Below are 22,842 nucleotides of genomic sequence, written 5' to 3' on the forward strand. Positions count from 1 at the left end.
AAGATTAACAGAAGAATAGCTTTGCTGTGAGCTTGGACTTTCTGGCTAGGAGGACAGACTGGAGCCTGCTCAGGTCATTAAAGTACAAGCCTGTTTGTACAGTATTCAGGCTGGATCAGTTGTCCATTTGGAAGTCAGGAGCAATAGTCAGACTATATTGGAAGCTGAAACTCTGATTTATTAATCGGGTATAATGTCTTCTGTGTTAGAGAATGTGTGCCTTGCTTCTACTGCTGAGCAGAGCAGCTGTGTCATGTTGCTTGGTGCTCCTGACGGACTGCTGAGGGAATTCTAACCTAACCATACTTATGGTTATTAAATGTTGAGGTGTGAATGGAATGCCAATACTCCAGAAGGATTATATTTATCTTTTTTTTTCGGGGGGAGGGGGTGTTTGGTTGGTTTTGGTTGTTTTTTTTTCCCAAAATGATGATCTTGACAAAGAGAACAGACTTTCTTCTTCCCTGCTGTTCTTCAGAAAAATACATATTAGTTGTCGGGTTAATTAAAAAAGCTCGTTCATAAATCAACTCAACGTTCTCCTTATTCCTAAACTTGTGCTTGTATCAGACTTCCTGAGATAATTCTTCTTTCAATTAAGCAACTTGGCAAACTGCCCATCCTCTCAGTATGTTCAAGATCAGCTTTCTGGGATGCTAACAGCCTTGTGACTGAATTGTTTAATTCCTCTTTTGTGCTACTTAACCAGCATGCTGAAAGCAGCGTCTTAAAATATGTATGGCTGTGTGCAGTGACCCTAGGCAAACTAATGAGAAATGGATGTAAGTATGTGAGACTAATGATTAGAACAAGGCATGTAAGAACTGCAGAGCTCTCTTTCTGTAGATGCTTTGCACAAAGCTTGGAAACAACCTGCCCTAATGAGCTTTATTGTCTGTCTTGCCCTTTACTAGCTGGCCAGCAGCAAGTGCTGCTTCCAGGTACACACTAATGGATCATCTTACCTTGTTGTGGAGTCTATAAGGACACCAAAAAGGCAGCTCCTACTTATTTCTGAATATGCAGATGCTGCTGCTGAAGCCTCATTGCTCTCGTGAAAAGTTAATTTCTGTGAATCTTTTTGTTGTACCTTTTCTTTTATTTGTCCTTTCCTCCCATAGAAATTGGGCATTAACAAAACTGATCCTATGGCTTTGACGAAGGAAGAAGTCAATTTATTTGTGAGATTGGACATTGACCCAGGCACCATAACATGGCAAAGAGGTACAAGAGCCATTAAATGAAGGAATTATCAAGAAACAAAATGAGTGTAAGAAAGAAGTTTGCAAGTGCAGCCGGAACTGTTTCCTGGAAAGATGGGAAAGAGGGCAGGGCTGGCCTCTCTTCGAGAGTTTGGTGGGATAGATGCCTGCATCTGGATCCCATTTCTAAAGGGTCTGATACACAGACTTTGAATCCACTCTGAATTCACAAAGATTAAGACTTCACAAATTGTGCAGGTTTGGGTTCCTAGATTTATCAGTCACTGAGACAGTTGAGTTTGGCAACTGTAGCCAACAGCTTTTTAACCTGACTGAGAAAGCTCTGAGAGCAAGAAGAGGGTTCTGCTTTGGGATTAAACTCAGTTTCATCTTGCTCTTTTGGGGACTGACAGCAAATAAAGGCCAGAGTTCTAAAAGGTTTTTAAAGGTACTTGAAGGTAAGATCAGTCTCTGATCTGGCAGATTTAGTATTTCATTAGCAAAAGAAATTTCATATACGGAAATTTCTTTCTGATTTAGACCCCAAGAGTACTGCTTTTCCTCCTTCTTATTAAAATAGTGTGAAATGTATTCTCCAGAATTTGCTTCATAACTTGTGATGGGGCTGAAGTATTCTGCCTCATGGGAAATATTTTATAAAATACTTAAAATTTTTCAAGCAGATAGTAAGAAACAACAAATTTAAGCCAGTATTTGGTGGTTTGTGTTTCCAAGGTAATTTGAGTTAATGGGTCTGTGTGAAACTATTCTTACTAAATGGTAGTATCTGACCATTTTATCACTTAATTTACAAAGCTATAATTTTGTTTCTTTTTGGCTGTAATAATTTCCTGGTTTCAAATTAACTAATGATGGTGAAATGCAATTGGAGTAATACTAGCAGCTCTGCTTTTCAGAGAGACTTTGGACTTTTCAGTGTGCGCAGAAGGACATAGATTCCCTCTGGATGTGGTGCAGGGTCTGCATGTGACTTTGGGTACCATAACTTCCCAGTTTAGTCTAGGGGAAGGATCAGGTTGAGTAGCATTTGTCATTCTGTAGGAGAGGATGGTATGTCAAACTGCTGTCTTTCCTTCGTGATCTAGCTGAGTATTTGTCATAGGGCATAAATGTAACATGACTTGCAATGTGACTTCTCATCTTTCTCTCTGCATTCCTCACAGTACTGGATACAAATGACAGGTTCCTTAGGAAAATCACTATTGGACAGTCTCTAACAGAAAAAGGCTTCTCACGAACGGTAATTATTCCCTCCTGTTGCATGTTTTAAAAAAATGCTTTGAAAAACGTGGTCCTAAACCAAGTTTCTGTAACTCCAGATATTTCCATCTTTGACTAACATCTTGTGGAAGGAAATAATGTCCCTTCAACCAAGCATTTAAATTTACTACCAGTGCAGTATTTGGTTTTATTGTTAGTTCTCTCCTTCCCTGATCTCTCCTGAATGCTGGTTTCTCAAACTGGCATGACTGTGGCATAGTAAGTGGTACATGGGTGCCTTCTGTAAAGATGATGCTTGGTAATGGCTAATATTCACCATTGCAGACGCTTTGGGTGGGATGTATCTGGCCAAAACTAGCTACAGGATCTGAGCTAGCTGTGTAGGTTCATTATATAATCAATAGAGGAAAAGAGGCAATTTGGGCTGTGACTCCTCTTATCCCTTAAGTAACTGTCAAATTAATAGTTCAAATTAATTGTGCTCAGAAAAGCATCCTTCTATTGACTTGAAATGTCCCTTGGGTGTTAGCTTTGATGGCCGTGTCTGTGTTAGATGAATTCTACCCTTTGTTTCCTATAGAATCTTTTTTTTTTTGTCATGTATTGTACTGTTTAGTGATAGTCAGATGAGTTAGTACAGTCTTCAAAAATATAATTGGTTAGTGTTAAGCATTCTTACATGAATCACTAATGCATGCACCAGGAGAGAGTCATGTAATAGCAATGGAATAAATAGTTTTTACTTAATTTTGCAGGAAAAAAAATCAGTTTGTCCAAATTAAATGAAGTGTGTTCTGAGAGTAATGTAGATTTATTTTTACAATTTTTTGTTTGTTTGTTTGTTTGTTATGGTGGTGGTGATTGGCCTTGTTTTAAGAATTTAATGGAGGTAAGGGCTGCTGCTAGCTAATCTTGATGAGTTCATGTTCTGTATTGATGTCTTGCAGGCTCAGTTTGATATCACAGTGAGCAGCGAAATCATGGCAGTTCTAGCACTCTCTGATGGATTGGACGATATGAAAAAGCGACTGGGCAGAATGGTAGTGGCTTCCAACAAGAAGGGAGAGCCAGTTACAACCGATGACCTTGTAAGAGAGTCATTCAGCTTTTAAATGCTTTTTCCTTTACCTCTGAAAGTCCGTGGATTGAAAAGCATAGGCAGTTCAGTACAGAAAAGACCTTAGCATATAGAAGGTCAAAGATGAAGTCTTAGCCCCTGGAGTTAATGAAGATTTTCTTACTTAATTGTGGCTAGCACCTTATCCAGAGAGGTGTGTGTGTGTGTGTGTGTGTGTGCGCGCGCATGTGTGCGCATGTGACCTGGCAGGTCCTGTGTGATGTGCTGTGTGTCAAGTTGAAGTTAGCCCCATAGAAATTAATGGGGAAATACATGGTGTCTTCTAGATAGAAAGCATATTTACGAATCTGAAGAATTCAAAATGCATCCTGCTGGCCATCCTGTTTCTCACGCTCCCTGGAGTAAGGAAAACATTGTGCAGGAACAAAGCCTCATGCAAATTTTATTACAGATTATGAAATACCTCATTCTGGGAGGCTGTGAATGCTATAAAAGCTAAACCCTATGCAGAAAGAGCAAGGTCTCCAAATGGCAACCTTTGGTGAGGGACACAAATCTTTTATTTCCACTGTATGAAATGCTAAATGTAGTAGCACAGGTGATGTCTAGTGCCAGTATGTAAAGCAGACCAAAGAAGCAGTTGCAGCTGCCCATGCAAGACTTTTTAGTACAGTTCTTGGCATGTTTGTGGAATACGTCGATAAGCACTCTCACAGATGGTGCTTCATCATGGTTTCAGTGGAATAGCCTGTGCCCCAGACACTTCTAATAAGTGTTTTGAATATGGCAACCCTATTTGGAGAATGGAAAGTGAACCAAGCCCTGTAGGTTGAACCATGCTCTGCTAATTGTCTTAAAGACAGAACAAGCTCAGCACTGTTGCAGTAGTCAACAGATACAGATATTGGTAGTTAATAGAGATAGATTGGTGCTTACTGCTTCCTGTGTAGTAGATACTTCACAGCCTCCTGTGCAAAAAATAAAAGTCTTACAAATTTGTATGTTATGGTGTTAATGAGGTTTGTTTTGCATTTTCTGAATGAGCATTTCAAGTGAGATAAAAGAATCCACAGGGTGCATAGCCTGACCAGTGTTTCCAGCAGGGTGTGACGCAGCAGTTAAGGCCTATCCAGCTCTTGCTATCTTGTTGTGTGGGGGTTGTTTTCTTGTGTGTTTGGGGTTGGTTGTTTTGTTTGTTTTACTTCCTCCCAGGATAAGCCTAAGAAACAGTATATTAGCAATGTGGCCTGACTCTGGCCTTGCAGGAAAAGGGCTAGGCTGGGAACCATTTGCCTGTAAATGTCTTTATGCGAGGCATTTGTTGGGAATGAGAGAGGGCATGTTCTGTAGCCAGCTTTGATATTTTAATTCCTGCTGCTAGCATGCTGCCAGTTTATCCTTAATTACCAGAGTTAAACCCTGTTCTAGAAAACAGGAGTCTCTCCTCGTGCCCATCTGCAGTGGAGGCAGGTGGTGCTTGGGTAGCGAGTTTCTCTGAGTTTTATGTAGAGACCAGGTGACAGAAGACTAATCTCAAGACTTTTTTTTCTACTTAAAAAAAAAAAAACCCAACTAATTATATTCAGTTTTGTCCATTGCAACTGCAGAATGGAGGATGGTGTCAGACCTGTTCAGCAGGTTCTCTTGACTATTACATGTTTGCAATGATTGCAGCCATAAGTTTGCATCATTAGGACTGCATCCTTACGTGCTCCTCTTGCAGGCAGAAATGTGATGATTGCAGAGACCACGCTGGCATAATAAGATGTCTGGGTCCCTCTGCTGTGACATAACCAATGTTAGGAGTGTGCTACCAGGAAGTGCACCAGGAAGAAGCTAGGAAGAAATGTGGAATTGAAAACTGACTGCAGGTTTTTGGATGGGGTGTATTGAAGTGCTGCTGAGTGACACAGGCCTGAAATGTCACCATGGAAATCTTGCTCTGTAGTTTTGATTATTCTGGAGATGACTGAAGTTTAAGCTTATCCATTAAATGTTAAATAGTCTTTCATGTGGCAAGATTGAAACTAATGAAACAAAGCAGTGAATGTCTTTAAAAAAAAAGTCATATAATTAGTGCTGCAATCCCATTAAAATTAAAAGGAAAGGAAATGGTTCAAGGTTTTCATAAGTGCTGTGAACTTTTGTCTCTATACCGATGATAGCAATTCTAGTTACTTTTAGAAGCGCTGGGTAACAGCCAGATTGGTTCCCACTGGACTGTGTCAGTCACAAGGATGACCAAACCCTCATTTTCTCTTTAGAAGGCAACTGTGGATGAATTCACAAGCTTTCACTTAGCAGGAGACAGAATTGCAGCAGGGTATAATCCTGCACCTCAGAGGAAACATGGCCTCCGGTGTTTGCCTTTCATGATGTCCACCTGGTCTTTCTCATGAGCACAGAGGTTCACTTTAAAAGTTATTTTGGCACAAGAGACTAGGGCGGAATGTAGCAGCTTTTTGCAGCATTTCAAGACCAATATGTTGAGCCTAGTTGCTGACAGGAAGAAGGAAAAAAATCCAAGACCAGTCTGCCTGCAAAACCTAACAGCATTGCTTTGTACTACTGAATGGGCTACCATAAACATGCATACCTAAGGGTTACTCTCTCATGGCTACTGTTTACTAATCTTGCTATATCAAGTAGTGGCCAAGCAAGGTCACAAAAGAGAGGCTGCCCTGAACAGAAATCATCGAACCTCTTACAAGAATGTAAAGGTCGTTACTCTGCCTTGCCCTGACTAGTGTTAATTTTATCTAGAGCAACTGCTGGTTCTGGTCCTGAAAGCTCACCAGGAAAAAAGCCGAGCCTTGACATTGCATAGGGGCTGTCTTGGTACTGATTGCCTTTTTGTTTTCCTTCCCTTAGGGAGTGACTGGTGCTCTGGCTGTCTTGATGAAAGATGCTGTTAAACCAAACCTCATGCAGACACTAGAGGTGAGCAAAGATGGACATGAATTCTCGGAGCCAAGAAGCAACTGATTTAGTTCATTCATCACAGTCAGTGTGGGCTTACTTGGCATACAGTAGGGGATTTATTGTGATTTCCTAACTAAGGTTCAGGGCTAGGGGAGAAGGCTACTTTCTTTCTAGGTCTGACATTGTCAGATGACCCCAAGGCAATGCAATAAATTTTCATATGCCTCTGTTCTGTTTTCTTAATGCCAGGAAGTGTTTTGGGAATCTGGATGGTGTGAATGCAGGAGAATGACAGAGAGTTTCTGGGACTTAGCCATCCTTTTCCTAAGAGGATTAATATCTCCACTTGTGCAGATTATTATAATCCTGTTTGCCCTGCAGTCCTTATTACTGATAACAAATGTTTGATCAGAAGGCTTTAAGATATGTCTTCTAAAAGTGTTTTTCTTTACCTTCAGATACCATAGTACTTAGTTCCTAAAATGCTGCTGATCTGCTAAATTGTAGCCTCTGATTTTCTCTTTCTCTCTCTCCCACACCCCCCGTTTTCTAGGGAACACCAGTGTTTGTTCATGCTGGACCTTTTGCCAATATTGCACATGGGAATTCTTCAGTGTTGGCAGACAAAATAGCACTGAAGCTTGTGGGTAAAGATGGTTTTGTTGGTAAGTGTATAGGGTGTGGTTTTTTGTTTGTTTTGAAGGGAGGGATATGCCTTTTTTTTACCGTGATGGGTTTTTTTGTCTTGGAAGAAACTTTTGACAGATATGATCAGAACATGATTTCTCTCACAGGCTTTTTTTCATTCCTACTCTAGTTACAGAAGCAGGATTTGGTGCAGACATAGGCATGGAGAAATTCTTTAATATTAAGTGCTGCTATTCTGGTCTCCGGCCTCATGTGGTGGTGTTGGTTGCTACTGTCCGAGCTCTCAAAATGCATGGAGGGGGCCCTACAGTAAGTACTAGACAAGGTTTTCTTTAGGCCTGAGGGGCTGTTATTGTTGTTCTGATCCAGTCACTTAACGCCTGGTATGGTTTAATCTGCTTGTAATTGTCTTGAGGTTGGCAGTTGTAAAAGGAATCTGTGTCCCTGTTGCTTGTAAGCTGCTTCATTGTAGTATCTTACAGGTACCTACCTGCTTGTTCCATTATCCTAGTGAAGTGCTTGTATGTTGGGGTGCTTGTGATATTACCTCAGTCAGTCTTAAGTTGTGAGTGCATCTTGCAGTCTTTCTCTCCTTTTGTTTTTTCGGTATTTTTTCTTATGAAAGGAATCAGCCTGGAGTAGAATGTTGTATTTTGATGCAGTTTAATATGACTCAAACATGAATTGCTGTTATGGATAAAAATATTACAGATTTCCATCTTTTTTTCCAGGTCACTGCTGGGGTACCTTTACCAAAGGAGTACATGGAAGAGGTAACCTTCTCTAGCTGTTGTGACAGTTGACCATCTAACTGTGGTCATGCCACAGTGTTGTCATGCAGTGCATGCCTGGATAGCTAGTGTATCACTTTTTTGGCTGCCAGGGAAATGCTTCCTCATATGAGCTGTAATGTTCTTCTTTTTTCAATAATGTTACATTGGCTCTGCTCTTTCAAGCATTTCTTGTACTTGACCTAGCCTTTTCATTTCTCCTGAGCTCGTGCAATTGTCTCTGCACTCAATTTTTCATAGTAATATCTACTCTGTGTCCCCTGACCCTCTCAGTATGGAGTAATTGCTTGGCTGAAATACTGTCTCTCAGACTATTCAGAGTGCCTTTCTAATTGCTCTCTTAGCAGTACCAGAGAGAAAAGTGAGTTAAAGTCTCGGCTTCTGTCCCTGTTCTTTGAATGGTTGTGTAAATTTGGATAAATGGTCTGGCTCTCTTTACATTGCTGTAGCTTTTTCTCTTATGGAGCTTCTGTATGGGTTATTTGTTGCATAGGAAGGGATGAAATGTCCACATTTCCATGAGTAGTCACTGCAAAATGTAAATATGTGTAAGCTGAAAGCTGATGCCACAGACTTCAAACAAGTGTCATGAAATTCACTGCTAATGATATTTAATACATAAAGAGGAATGTGTCAAAGAGGAAAATGAGGCTTTACTGTGAGGAGTTAATGAGCATGGGTATTAACTTACTAAGAGTAACAAAAAAAAGATAAAAAGGGATTTCTCTTACCTTGGCTTGGAAGCTGAAACCACTGATCATTAGAAGTAGTCATTTCTTTTTATCTTCCATCCAAGAGCATGCGCTGGTCTGGACTGTTCAGAAAGCACCACTGGGGATTGGCCTTTCTAGTGTCATTCCCATTTTGACTTTTTTATCATTAGCTGTGGACAGTGGATTTGAAACAAAAGTTTCAGTGCCCCTGATAAAACATGCTTTTTGCTTGCTGTTTTTTCTACAGAATCTTCAACTGTTGGCAAAAGGGTGTAGTAACCTAAACAAGCAAATCCAAAATGCACGGATGTTTGGTGTGCCAGTAGTAGTGGCTGTCAATGCTTTCAAGTAAGTGAGCTGAGATGTGGAAGTGGTGCATTGGTGTAAAATTTTGACATTTTATCTGCTATACTTAGCAATCTCTTGTTTTCAGTCCTTTTCATATATTGTTTGCAGCATTTTACATTGTTGGAAGATGCTGAATAAATAGGGGAGCTCTGCTTAGCCATTTCAAATGCATCCCTTAGTTAAAATTAGCTTAGGATTTTATGGCTAGTATCTGCCACTACTTACGCCCCAACTGGCCATATTACTATGTACCAAAGGTGCCTGTGACGATGTGGACAGTTCCACGTCCTTTTTATGCTGAGGACACCAGAACTGCACACAATACTCCAGGTGAGGTCTCCCGAGAGCAGAGTAGAAGGGCAGGATCACCTCCTTCAACCTGCTGGTCATGTTCCTTTTGATGTAGCCCAAGATACGGTTGGCTTTCTGGGCTGAGAGCGCACACTGGAGCCAGCTTGTGTTCATTTTCTCATCGACCAGCACCCCCAAGTCCTTCTCTGCAGGGCTGCTCTGAATCTCTTCTCTGCCCAGCCTGTAGCTGTGCCTGGGATTGCTCTGAGCCAGGTATAGGACCTTGCACTTCTCATAGTTAAACTTCATAAGGTTGGCATCTTTAAGTTAGCAGTACTAATGCCTTCCTGAGTTCACTTGTGAAAACAGAAGTTACATTACTGATACACAGGACAGAAATGCAGAAAGTCTGGAACACTTCTCTGTCAGGAGTCATGGGTTTCTGGCATGTATTTCCAGGGTTCTATTACTGTCATTTACTCTGTGGTATAGTTGTCTTCACCAAGGTGGAGGCTGTGGTGGATAGTCGTTCAGCAGCTTCCCAATGGCTGGGAGGTGTGATTTCTTTGGACAGTTTTTGGGTCTTGTCAAGAGTGAAAATGATTAAATTGAACAGTTAATTTACTGTGTGTGCATTCTGATACAAATGTACAAGCATTTCTCCTTGCAGAACAGATACAAAGGCTGAAATGGCCCTTGTAGTGCAACAGGCAAAGGAAGCAGGAGCATTTGATGCTGTGGTGTGCACTCATTGGGCAGAGGGAGGTAAAGGAGCAGTTGCACTGGCACAAGCTGTTCAGAGAGCATCGCAGACACCCAGCAACTTCAGGTTCCTCTATGATGTGAAGGTATGAACTAGCAATATTACAGAGGTACTTTGTTTATAAGGTGGTTTCACTAGCTTAAGTTGCTAAGGACTGTCTGAAAGGCTGCTCTGAGAAACTGAGAAGAAATTTGGTTTTAGAACATAACATTTATTCCACTAATCTCAAAGACCTAGTTATTCAGTTCATGTTGTTTGACTGCTTAATGAAATATTGTTTACTTTTGCATTGAAATATGCTGCTGTGACTCTGCTGGAGACAACACATAGGTTTCTACTGTGGCAGCCCTGTTTCAGGTTAAGGGGAAGTTTAGTTCTTGAACCTGAGATGTGCCTTCCTATCAGAGCGTGGACTGGAGCAAGCCTGAACAAACCTGTTAACCTTACTGGAGAGCATCTAGGTGTGCTTGTTGCTGAGGATAGAAATCTATATACCAGCCTATGGAACAGAATTTTTTCTAGTTTTAACTCTTTTTTTTTTTTTTTTCCTTTCTCTGCAAATAAGGCTTACAGAGTCACACTATAGGTCAAGGTGGAAGAGTGTGTGGGGGTGGGTTTTTTAATGAATTTGTTTATTAAGATATTAAGCAGATGTGACAGATGACATGGAGGTAATGAAGTCACTGTTAGTTCCTAGATTATAGCCTGAATGGCTGAATAGCAAGCATCTATTCAAGAACCTAGTGAGGTATACAGCTATGTCATTATATTTATTTTAGCTTCTCAACAGATGCTTTCAGTTTTTCTTCTTTAGCCTGTTTTATTCATGCTTTTATTTAACCATTGACATATATTCCTTCAAATTATTTTCGTCTGCTTTTTTGGCTTAGACTTGTGAGAAAATAAAGATGCCTCTTTTGTGATGGCAGTAGTTAACACATAAGCACAGCACAGAAGAGATACTGTTGTGTATCTTTTTCTTTTTTTTCTGACTGTAATAAGCTCATTTTGCCCTCTTACCAAGAGAAATGAGTGCAACAAGGTAAATGAAGTGTCTTTTGAAAACCCTCAAATTCTGTGGCTTTGGTCTACAGCAAATAGAAGAGCTATTCCCATCTGCAGATGAGCATTGCGCAATAATATGAAGCTGCTGTGATGTTTCAGCTCTCTGTAGTTTGGCCCCACTAACTTGTCTTTTTTCTTGTTGTTTTTTTTCTTTCCCTAGCTCCCCGTTATAGATAAGATCAGAATTATTGCACAGCAGATCTATGGGGCAAGGGACATTGAGCTACTTCCAGAAGCACAGGAGAAAGTTGCCTTGTACACTAAGCAAGTGAGTTTTCCACATCACATGATATCAGTGGTGCTTTTTATTTAAAATGCTCATATTGAACAGTGGTGTTCAAACTGTGTGTGAAGGAAATCATCACTCAAATAATCTCTTTGCCTGGGGTTCACTATATGCTGCCATGGCAGAGGAGGATGAGGAGGTGGTATGTGGAGGGAGAAACTGGCCCTGGTTTCTAGTGGAGAAGACAGAACTCATCTGGCCCAGTAGCACATCTGTGATAGTGTGTGGGGAGAGGAGGGCAGGAAGATTCAGTGATCTTTCTCTACTGTACTCTCCTCTACTTCAGCAATTTGGGAACTGGGGAATTACAAGTAGTCACACTGATGCTAAATAGTCTCTGGGGTTGTTTATATTTTTTTCCTCTTGTTCCACTAAATTGTCTAATTAATTTTTAAACCCATGTGGATTTTTGGTAGTCACAGTTTTGTTGAGGAAAATGTTCCAGAGGTGATACAATACTATTTGTGGAAAAAAGTCTACTTTTATAAGTTTTGAACCTGGCAGCTAGTTGTTGAATTCAGTGCTTTTTGGTTGTTGTGTTGCTTTTACTCCTCCCTACCATGACATTCTTGTGAATTCATCTGCTTCTGCATTAATGAAGGTCTATAAAAGGGCTTTGAAGAGAAGAGCAATGTGAGAACTAGCCATTCTTTGTTCACAGTGTGCTTGAATAATTTTGCTTTTGCAGTTAGTTTACTCCTGGCATACATGGTTTTTTTCTTTTGTGTTTCTTGTGTATCCCTTTAAAAGTCTGTCAAAATGCTATAGGCCTTTAATTGCTATTTCCTTATAAACTTCAATTATATTGATCAAACATTTCTAATTAACTGACTTCATCTGAACACAAATTTTAGTTCCAAGCTGTTTAAATTAAGATTTTGGGAGGAAAGTAAGTAATTTGGGTATCAAAGTTGTATATCAAACACTTCCATATCAGAAGTTTTTTGCTCAGTTGGATGTGTGGAGGGGCATGGTGATTCTTTATTTAATACTTAGTGGAGGGCAGTGGGAGAGTTTGGGGGAGAAGAAATGGGGATGAGGACTGGTCAATGGGTCTGACAGGCTGTGGATGAAGCAGTTGGTGGGGAGTAAAATGTGCTGGTAAAACGTTGGATGACTGCAGAGAATGGCAGAATAGAACAATTACATTTGTGTACAGGAACACTTAACCAGTTTTCACTTATTTCTCTCCACCTTTTCTTTTCATTGCCTTTCCCAGGGATTTGGAAACCTGCCAATCTGCATGGCTAAAACTCACTTATCATTGTCTCATGACCCTGAACAAAAAGGAGCACCTACAGGTTTTATTCTGCCAATCCGAGACATTCGGGCCAGTGTTGGTGCTGGGTTCCTGTATCCACTTGTAGGAACGGTATGTGATTGCATGAAGCCCTCAGCTGTGGGGCGAGGAAAAAACTTAATGTGCATTCCAATAACAGCTACTTTTACGTATCTTAGATTAGGAGAATCCTTGTCAGTTGCAATTGGTGTTTCAACAGTCCAGTGTATTAGATACCCTGAACAGTTTTTTTTCAGGGGAAAAGGGAAGCTAAAATAGACTATCTGAATACTTAGCAAGCCCCCAGGATACTCCTCGGGTCCTATATCTCTGTCTTCCTGGATTTTGAGGAAGGGGTGAGCTCTGTAGCTAATGAAATCTGGGAACTACGTTCTGGTAGAGGGGATGGGAGAAACCCTTGCCCAGCTACTTGCTGTTGTGACTTTGCATTCCTAATGAAAGTACTTTGCAGTATTGCAGGTGAAGTCTGTGTACACTTACAGATCAGGGTAGAACAAGACAACTCCAAAGCTTACAAAGCAAACAACTTCTGACGTGACACCTCCAAAGTGGAGCTGACCTGTACTATTAATCATTTATCAGTCTCCCCTCCCATTTGGTTCTCATGGTTTTGCCAACCATCTGTTTGCTATTCAGCCTGCATCAGTTCCAGCAATTCATTTCACTGTGCCCTTGAGTTTTTCTTTTCTGTTCTTTGATGTGATTGGCACAATGTCAGCTGAGAGGAGAGTAGCCACAATGGAAACAGGATCCCGGCACAGCTTTGATATTAATTGATGGGCAAGAAAGAGAAGCTACCTGCAGAATGAACTTATGTTTAGGTTTGCATCCAAAGAAAGAATTTTAGGATGAAAGGATCCACTGGAAATCTTACCTGGGGAATCTCCCCTGGGTAAATGTTGAGTGTTGTTTGATTATTTTAGGGGATGGAGCAGTTGGAGCAAGCAGGTTTGTCTTCCCCTTATTCTGGGGCCTCAACCTTTTCCTGAAGTCTTCATGTCAGCATGTTTGTTTTGATAAGTTTTCAAAAGTGTTAAGGGATGCATGGCTCTGATTATGGAATTTGCTGATTTCAGAGTTGGATCCATTTTTCATTCAAATGCTAGAGCCAAATATTGGATATCTTTTTAATTCTAAAAAACAAATAAAATAAAATAAGAGCTAGGTAAGGGTTTCCAGATTATCCAACATATATAAAATAACCACATCCTGATTCAACTTTGGCTCATCTGTCTTTTTAAAGAGTAATGTGTCTTTTGGGATAAAAAGGAAGTGCGTGCTTGTTATTAATGGCTTTTTTTTTTTTTTTTGCAAGCCAAGATTTAATCCAAATTATGATTATTATTTTTTTTTTTAATCAGTACTGGCGAAAGGAAGGGTAAACAACATTAATGAGCTGCACAAGAGTAAGACGTTTTCTGACATTAAAACTAGTACTTCAGTTTCTGATGTCTTCAGTTTTTATGATGTTGGACTCTCTTTTTCTGCTCCCTTCCTAGATTCCTGATGTTTTCTTGCACGTGTAGGAAATCATGGTGTTAATTCTGCCAGAATTAACAGTGAGTCTTCCAATTAGGGTCACGAAGATAACATTTCTGTGGTGTTTGTAAAGCCAGGGAAGGGATTTCCTTTTGAGAAAAAATTCAGGGCATTTTGAATCAGACCACTATTTTAAACCCATTCAGCAGGAGGTGTTTTAGCCTCAGAATAAATTTCTGGCAGCACCCACTAAACTCTGGGCTGAAAATGCAGCAAATGTGTAGCTCAGTGCAGAAGCTTTTATGAGGAATTTGGTGTTAAATTAATCACTGATGAATGCATATTCTTGTTATCTGAAGATAATCACAAAGGTATATAACACTTTCTCTCAGCTTCTGAGTTTTGGGTTTTTCCCTTTCTGGCTCAAAGTTGGAGCTGTTGTAGTTTAATGAAATACTTTGAGGTTTAAAAGGAAATGTAATTTAAAATATCTAGTTTTAAAGTGAAATAAATCATTGGACTCACAGAGTTTGGGTTTCTTTTCTGATGCTGCTGATGAATTGAAAGCAAATTATTTATTCAGCTCTGATTTTTGTTTCTAAATGGCTTTTTTGGGGGAGTTTTATGAGTGCAATAAATAATAGGTGCTTAGCTGGCATTGGGTTTATTTGAATTCTTGCAAGGGGATTGATTATATCCACATTGTCTAATTTTTTTCAGGTAAGTAAATAGTATGAATTGCCCTGTGTTCCTTTACAGCACACGGGGTATTGAAAGTGAGGAGAATGATGGAGGAAAAGTTCATTTCTTCAGCTTTGAAAATAACTGAGTGGATTAAGCTTTGTAGGCACTTGTACAGCAATTAGTAGCTTGGATGGAAAATTATCCTGTACTACATGAGAATTCAGGGTTTAAGCAGACTGTTTTTAAGTAGCAGGTTAGCTACTATGGCTGTGCCCTATGGATAGGAAAGGAAAGGAGGAAAATTGACTATTCCTTTCAGAATAGCCAGCGCAATAAAGAGTAAAGTCAGGCCCAACTTCAGCAATATTGCAGTTCATTCTCTGTTGAATGGCCCTGTCTCAGCTCTTGCTGTGGCCCTCTGAATCTGTAAGTGGAGATCTGCAAAGCTCTGGTTCTTCAGTGTTAGGTAAATAAATTGTAAGTTTCTTGCTCTGCATGACCAGAGACCGATGGTGACTATGGTGAGAACAGGAAGACCTCTCCAGGCACTTTAAATCCCTTAATATCTTGGTTCTTGAGAGCAAAATATTCATACACATACATTCATACTAAACACAAATACAAGGAATGGGGGTCTTCTCTGTAGCTCCCCTATTCTCTACCAGAGAAAGCAGCAGCTCTGACAAAAAGCTAATGCAGGCCTAGAATTGATTACAGAGAGTGGTCTTGAAGTGATTTTTGCCTCTGCATAAACCATCAAGACCTGCAATGGTATAGTCCATATGGGACTGATGTTAGCACTTGTAAATGGCTTAGGAAAATCGATGGGACTCCAAAAGCTCACCTAATGGTCTTGAGTACTGCAGAAAATGCTTAAGCAATACAGCTGTGCCTCCTTGCTGCTTAGGTTATTATCAAAGGAAGATTGGGAGGTAATTTGATAAGTGTGCAAAATACTTGCTCAGGGAGAAAACCCCAGGTTGGCAAAAAGATCTTTAGAGATAGGCATAACAGTACTGATTGTGAAACTGAGGATGCAGCTAGAAAATGGGACCTTGAATTTTTTATTAAAGCAGTTAATGACCGCTGACACAAACTACCAAGCAAGGTCACAAATTGCCCACCTTTGTAGAGCATCTGTGTTTAGCCTACATGTGCTGCTGGACTAAGTGCTGAGTTAGGGAAGGGAAAATCCTGTCAGCTGCATTAGTAAATCAGGCCAAGTGTAGTCCCTGCTGGTCTTGCATTCTGTGGCTTTGAAACTTGGTACTTGGTAATGGGACAACTCGATGGGACTGGCCTGAGGCAGGCATAGTGCTGGCAGCTGTTTTGCTAGTTTCAGTTCTGTCACTGCACAGACCTTCTGACTTGAATGCCTCAGAAATGTTCCGGTCAGAACTGACCTTTCTGTCTCTGTTTAAGCTTTATCCCAGTTGAAAACCACAAGCTATTTAAACTCTCTTTACAATAATAATTATTCCTAATTGTTTAATTATTTAACACTTTTAGACCCTTAAAGAATTGTAATCAGCTGAGACTTTACAGTCAGCAAAGTTGTATTAAAATATGAATCCTCATTTTATTAACCAGAAACTGCCACAGGTAATTACTGGCTCACCACAGCAGTCCTTGAATGCTCCTCTAACAGTTAACTGGTCAGCTAAATGTCTAAGTGCTTTGCCAGATCTTGGGATTGGTCACTGGCAGTGGCAGAAGCCAAACTAAACCCTCATCATAAAAATCCAAACCTCCAGATCTGTGTACTGAGCCAGAAGTTCCTGACTCTCACAGTATGCTTCAAAATGGTACATGACCATCATCCAACTAGCTGTATATGTGCCAAGGAGCTGCCATCATAGTCTTTACTATTGTATCTTCTCCATGAAACTATGCTGCTTCCATTTTAACATTTTATATTCTGTTGTACAGATGAGCACTATGCCTGGACTTCCTACAAGACCCTGTTTCTATGATATAGACTTAGACCCCGTGTCAGGAACAGTAAATGGGCTCTTTTGAAAGGAATTATTAACTGAAGGTGGGTGCCTTCTTCAAGGTTTTCAATATTTGGGCTTTATTTCTCATCTTGAGATAATGGAGTTAAGCTGGGCTCGTATTATGCCATATGTTTCCAAATGACATTTGATTATAATTCAGCCTGAAAGTTGCCTGCAGTACTATATAATGGTAATTAAATCTATCTTTCTTTCCAGCTCCCAGAAGAACACCTGATGAGTCATGTAAACGGAACTATGCTCTGATCCTTTCTTTTTTTTAAGTCAAAACAAGATATTACTGAGAATACAGTGCAAGAAGTGACTGGAAGGAGGAGTGCTAAAGCATCAACCACTTACTCTTAATCTGTAATAGTTTTATACTTCTGTGTTCCAAGCTAGTTAACACTGAGCATATAAAGCATGCTTCCTCTACAGACCTGCTTCCTAATTATAGCTGAAGCAGAATACAGAAGCTTAGGTTTAGTGACTTCTGATTCAAGTACCTGATTTTAATAATTAAAAATCCTAAAGCTGGAGCTGTTTGGAACAGTCTTGGGTCTTAATTGTCTCAGCCATAGGGGTTTTGTAGCATATGCTATCTTTAAAAGTCTTGTATACTTCATATTCCTGTTTGCCATGCTAAATTCTGTATTCTGCTTCTCCGCTATGGGAGAAACTGCTGCACTATGAAACAGCATCAGTGCCATTTAAAAGAGGGAGCAAATAGGAATCCCCTTTCCTTCTTGCCTCTCTCCAGAAGTGCTTACTCTGGCTTCTGCTCTGAATTACTCCTGCAGACCATCTGAGCCACATCAGATTTCCCTTTTAGAAAGCCCAGCTGTGACTACCATATTCTACTGTGAAGGAAAGCGAACCTCTGGATGTCAGATCAGTTGGGACTGGATCTCTGGCCCATAACTGTGGCTTCTACCACACCCATCTTTTAAACCATTTTATGCTCAACAATCAATACAGTTACACTGTTGATGTGCCTTTTTTTCTGAGCTACCTGTTTGGTGAACAGAGACAACATGAGTAGCGACCTGGTAACTTGTAGTAGGTTTTGTCAGCAGGCCAAGAATCATTCTGTAACATAAAAATACAATTGCTGCCAATTTTTTAACTAATACAAATAAACTGATAAATACTTTAAGTGCTTTTGAGGTGTTAACATACACACCGAGGTTACTGAAGTAGAACTTAATTCTCTCATCAGCTGTAGCAGCAGCAATCCCTATATTGACAAGTAAGAGTGATCATTGCAGCAATAAGTTGCCTGCAATGCACCACTGTGTATCTGCATTTAATCCTGTTTTCTAGATGATGTGTGTCATCTATAGGAAATAAACTACATGAATTACTCTGAATTTGAGATACTTGCAGTTGATGGCAAAAGATCTGAATTAAGACTTGCAAGGCCGATCTGTTTACATCAGAACTGAATCTAAAAATATGCTGATTTTGGTGAAAACTGGAATAATCAGGGTGTACGTGTGCACCAGTGTAAGGGTACATCTGTAGCAGACAGATACTGTGTATATATACAGAGAGAGAGCTATAGCTCTAGAGCTATTCAGGAGGGGAGGATTATTGTCTAAAAATTACCTGATTGTCATGGAAGCGGACAGAACAGCTTGAATTGTCATTAAGACCATTTGAGATGTATTCATGGCCTCCTAAAATTTCCTCTTTTATGGTATTCAATTGAAGCTTTATTGGCAGCCAGGGTTGCCAGAGGGCACACAGGCCACTTGAGGGGGTCAGAAGTTGCTGCTGCAGCCTCTGTGCCTGGCTGAAAGTACCTCTTCACCTGTGGCACCTCAGCCAAGCCTTCCACTGAAGCAGGTTGCCAGAGCTGCTGCCAAGTCCCCTGTCAGCTCCTACATTTAATCTTCCCTGCTGCACTGCTTTCCTGCAAGTGCTCTGTGTTCCACCTTCATTTTATGCTTACGAAAGATGGGATAAGTGCAAATTTATGCTAAGATTAGCCTCCTTTTCGTTTAGCATGAGCTCATAGACATGTGCTTGAGAGAGATGGTTCAAGAGGTTGCTAGTCCAGCTCCTGCAGGGAGTCAGAGTAGCGGCTCAGGCATGCAACTGTTTAAGGTCTTCCTGTGCGTGACAGAACTGGTGGTAACAAAGCAGAGGGGCAAAGAAATACCCCAAGTATCCCTGGCAGCTAGTGGGGAATGCTTTGCTAACCCTCATTTTGAATGTGTCGAGATGTGAGCTCTTCAGTGTCCTGAGTTGAGGCAACCCCTAGTATCAACACAGGCTGGGGACAAAGGGATTGAGAGTACCCCAGAGGAGAAGGACTCAGCAGGGGTACTGGTGGATGAAAGGTTGGATATGAGCCGGCAGTGTGTGCTTGCAGCTCAGGACAAACGTATCCTGGGTTGTGTCAAAAGAAGTGTGACCAGCAGGTCAAGGGAGGTGATTCTGCCTCTCTACTCTGGTGAGACCCCACCTGGAGTACTACACCCAGCTCTGAAGTCCTCTGTACAGGAAAGATGTGTACCTCTTGGAGAGGGTTAAGAGGAGGGCCACAATAATGATCAGAGGGCTGGAGCACTTCTGTGAGGAAAAGCTGAGAGAGCTGGAGTTGTTCAACCTGGAGAAGACCGGGAAGACATTACTGCAGCCTTTCAGTACTTAAAAGGGGCTTATAAGAAAGATGCGGAGAGACTTTTTAACAGGACTTGTTGTGATAGGATGAGGGGTGGTGGTTTTAAGCTTAATAGAGGGGAGATTCAGGCTGGGTGTGAGGAAGACATTTTTTACAATGAGGGTGGTGAAGCGCCCAGTTTGCCCAGAGAGGTGGTGGATGCACCATCCCTGGAGAGATTCAAGGCCAGGCTGGATGTAGTTCTGAGCAACCTGATCTTGTTAAAGATGTCCCTGCTCATTGCAGGGGTTGAAATAGATGACCTCTGAAGCTCCCTTTCAACCCATACTGTTCTGTGATGGTACTCTGGGTCTTGCAGGACTGACACATAAATAGGTTGTTTTTTCTCAAGTCTCTCCTTTGCAGCTGAGTACACCAGCTAGTGTTTGCCTATTAAATAGGACACAAAGGACACTTAATTTATGCTAAGTAAATATTGGAAGATTGTATTCTCTTCCTGTTGCCTAGAGAAAAATCTGATTATGTATGTGTTTGTTCTCTGTGGGCTATTTGTGGGCCCAGAGCCTTTAGCTGGTGTTACGGTCACCCGTTTCCCCAGCTGTGCTATAATAAGAGTCCTGCATCATGTCATGCAGGGGTTTGCATCATGCAGGGGTTTGATGTTGGTTTGGTTTATTCTTCTTTACTGGCAATAGGAACAAAAGAAATAGGAGCAAGTGTTGCTTGGCTGGCTTGCCTGCATGTTACCAGCGTGGGCCCAGAAAGAAAAGACAGCCTACAGCTGGGCCAGGACCCTTCAAGCTTACCTATCTTCTGACCAGATCCTCTACGTGCCCCAGACCCTGTTATTTATTTGCTTTCCACCACAGCCTTTGGTGGTACCATCTTCCCCCAGAGGTGCAGGAATAATTGAATTCCATGCAGTATTTCCACATGGGATTGAGGAGGACCTGCCTCCATCACACTGGCACACATATGAGTCATCCTAATGCCAGCCATCCTTGTGATACTGTTTCCCTTCCTCCTGCCACCGGCTGCATCGAGGGAACATCTCCCTGAGGTGCCTCACCTATCTTTAATGCAGAAGTAAGGTGCAACTAGAACTCGCCACCCACCCTGGGGAGAGAAGCTGTTTCCAAACGAAGATTATTATCCTGAGTGAAGGCAATCAAACACATCTCATAGGGGAGCTTTTTAAAAGGCAGCTCGTTGTCGCTTGATTCATGTTTCTGCCCTGCTGGCTGACATTCCAGCCCAATGGGCCTATTCTGTGCATTTTTCCCATGCAGAAGCCAAGGAGGTGGGAAGCCATGTGTGTTTTTCTAAGGCTAGCCTTCACAGGAAGCCACTTGCAGGTTCAAAGTGTGCTGCTGTGCCTGGGTTCTTACGTTCAAGCATGCTGTGAAGTAGTTAATGTCCTCAAAACCTTTGTGGGCGTCAGTCAGCTCCCTGTGGAGCTGAATGGGGATGTTCAGGCACCTCTAACTATAGCTTCATGTAGTTCATCAGCTGCACTTGGTAGTCCTTTTTCCCGAGGCCTTCCCACCAATCGTGTAACAGCTGGAGATGCGATTTTTTTAAAGTCAGAAGAAAAGAGGCTCATGAGAAAGGCAGTTTCTCTGGGATTTGGGGTGAGGGTTAGTTTAAACCTAAGAACTGGCTGTCCTTACCAACACCTCCAAAGGCCTAGCTCCTGCAGCAACCCGAATTGCGTGTGCTTACACCTGCAGAGGTTTCAAGTGGGACAAAATAAGGCAGCTTCCAAGAGCAAGACCTCCTTCCTTCCCGAACAGCCAGGTAAATGCTGGATCCACAAATGCCAGTGGTCCCTTCCACCGGGGTGTGCATCTTACAGTGCCTTTTGCTGCCATTGGGACCCAAATTGAAAATCCCAACTCAATCTCCTGGAAAACCTTTGTCTTGAGTGCAGTTTGCCGTTAGCGTCTGCTGCTGCCGTGCACAACCTGGGAGGGGAAGGGTTACTCTGGAAGAGAGGGATCCTGCCGCACAGGGAGGGATGCCGCCGTGCCAAAAGCGAGGGATGCTGCCTTGCAAATTGGGATGCTGCCCTACGAGCAAGGGGAGATGCTTCCCCGCGAGAAGGGGGCGTGACGTCCCAGGGGAGAGAGGGTTGCTGGTGTGCGAGCGGGGAGAGACCCAGCCCTGCCCTCGGCGGGACGGTGCCCGCTCGCAGGGGAGGGCAGTCCCGGACCCCTCCGCACCGCCGCGCTCTCCGCTCGCTGCGGTTGGGTGCCGGCAGGGCCGCCACGGGGCCGGGGGCGGGCCGGGGGCTGGCGGCGGGGGGCGGGGGGCTGCCGGCAGCGCCCTCCCCGCTGGCCCGGGGGGCGCGGCTGCGGCGCAGGCGGCGGCAGCGCAGCGGCGCGGAGCGGTGCGGAGCCGCGAGGGCCGAGCCGCAGGTGAGGGCGCGGAGGGCGCGGGGCGGGCGGCGTGGGGGTGGGCCTGGGCGGCCGCGGTGCTGCCCGCGCAGCACCCGCATCCCCGCGGGCGGGGTCGGCTTTGGGGTGCCCTTTGCCCTGGGCGGGAGAGGTCTCGGGGAGCAGCGGCGGTGCCGGGCGGCTCCTGCTCCTGCGAGCGACCCAGAACTTCCCGGGCTGCGGGCGCGTGGTCGGGTCGGGCCGGACCGGGCTCGGGGCTGCGGGCTCCGCTCGGGGCAGCGGGAGCTGCGGGCTGCAAGCTCGCACACGCGGCTCTGCCGCCTCTGCTCCTGATCCTGTAAAAATTAACGTTCATTTTAATTTCATTTATTTTTTAAAGCCCCATTTCTGCTTCGCGGGGAGCGCGCCCCGGCTGAGCCCCCGTTCAACCGCTTTACTACTGAAAACGGTGCAAAACGCTGTGTAAGGTTTGCCCTGAGTCTCCGAGCCGGTCCCGGAGAAGTTGGTCTGTTCACAGTAACGTGTTTTTGCGTCTTTATATCCAAAACTGTTCTGATGGTGTTCTGAGGCAGCGATTATTCCTTCCTTTTCTTTTTATGAAGCGTGACATATATCTTACAATATCATGTATCTGATGAATACATGCGGTGTTAATTGAGGTTGCCATGGAAGGCATGCACATAGCACATAGTATAAATAAGCTCCCTTCTTGCCATGTGATTTCGCTTTTGTATTCCACAAGCCTCCTTTTTGTATTCTGTGTTTTTGCATATTGTCATATGGTGCATTAAAGATAAAAATATCTGCTGTCTCAGGGTGTAATTTCCCTAGCTGGAACTGTGAGTGCATATGGAGCAGTGGGGAAAAGATTCAGCTAACCGTAGGAGAAGAAAATATATGCATGTGCATGTGTAATATGGATTTGCTGTAATATGGGCAGTTAAAATAAGTGAGCTCCCTTTTACCACACAAAATAGCAAAACGTTTTTTTCTGTGGTGGAACGTCACTGG

General features: G+C 42.5%; 1 protein-coding gene across 3 annotated transcripts in view; it reads left to right on the plus strand.

The window, feature by feature from the left end:
* Nucleotides 1-17,962, plus strand: part of MTHFD1 (methylenetetrahydrofolate dehydrogenase, cyclohydrolase and formyltetrahydrofolate synthetase 1) — a 95,838-nt gene extending 77,876 nt beyond the window's left edge. For 2 of the 3 annotated variants that reach the window (XM_061376396.1, XM_061376400.1), the window contains 13 exons: nucleotides 1,122-1,224; nucleotides 2,387-2,463; nucleotides 3,392-3,532; nucleotides 6,394-6,462; nucleotides 6,998-7,109; nucleotides 7,262-7,401; nucleotides 7,824-7,865; nucleotides 8,844-8,944; nucleotides 9,906-10,083; nucleotides 11,224-11,331; nucleotides 12,569-12,721; nucleotides 16,742-16,850; nucleotides 17,026-17,962. In XM_061376396.1, the coding sequence (XP_061232380.1) occupies nucleotides 1,122-1,224; nucleotides 2,387-2,463; nucleotides 3,392-3,532; nucleotides 6,394-6,462; nucleotides 6,998-7,109; nucleotides 7,262-7,401; nucleotides 7,824-7,865; nucleotides 8,844-8,944; nucleotides 9,906-10,083; nucleotides 11,224-11,331; nucleotides 12,569-12,721; nucleotides 16,742-16,831 (1,314 nt within the window). In that variant the 3' untranslated portion in view covers nucleotides 16,832-16,850; nucleotides 17,026-17,962. The remainder of the gene's footprint in view (nucleotides 1-1,121; nucleotides 1,225-2,386; nucleotides 2,464-3,391; nucleotides 3,533-6,393; nucleotides 6,463-6,997; nucleotides 7,110-7,261; nucleotides 7,402-7,823; nucleotides 7,866-8,843; nucleotides 8,945-9,905; nucleotides 10,084-11,223; nucleotides 11,332-12,568; nucleotides 12,722-16,741; nucleotides 16,851-17,025) is intronic. The other variant, XM_061376401.1, reaches the window with a different exon arrangement.
* Nucleotides 17,963-22,842: the final 4,880 nt, after the last annotated feature.

Source organism: Neopsephotus bourkii, unplaced genomic scaffold (assembly GCF_033783945.1).
Source record: "Neopsephotus bourkii isolate Nb327-2 ecotype Australia unplaced genomic scaffold, CSIRO-AGI_Nbou_v1 NB_1707, whole genome shotgun sequence".
NCBI lineage: Eukaryota > Metazoa > Chordata > Aves > Psittaciformes > Psittacidae > Neopsephotus > Neopsephotus bourkii.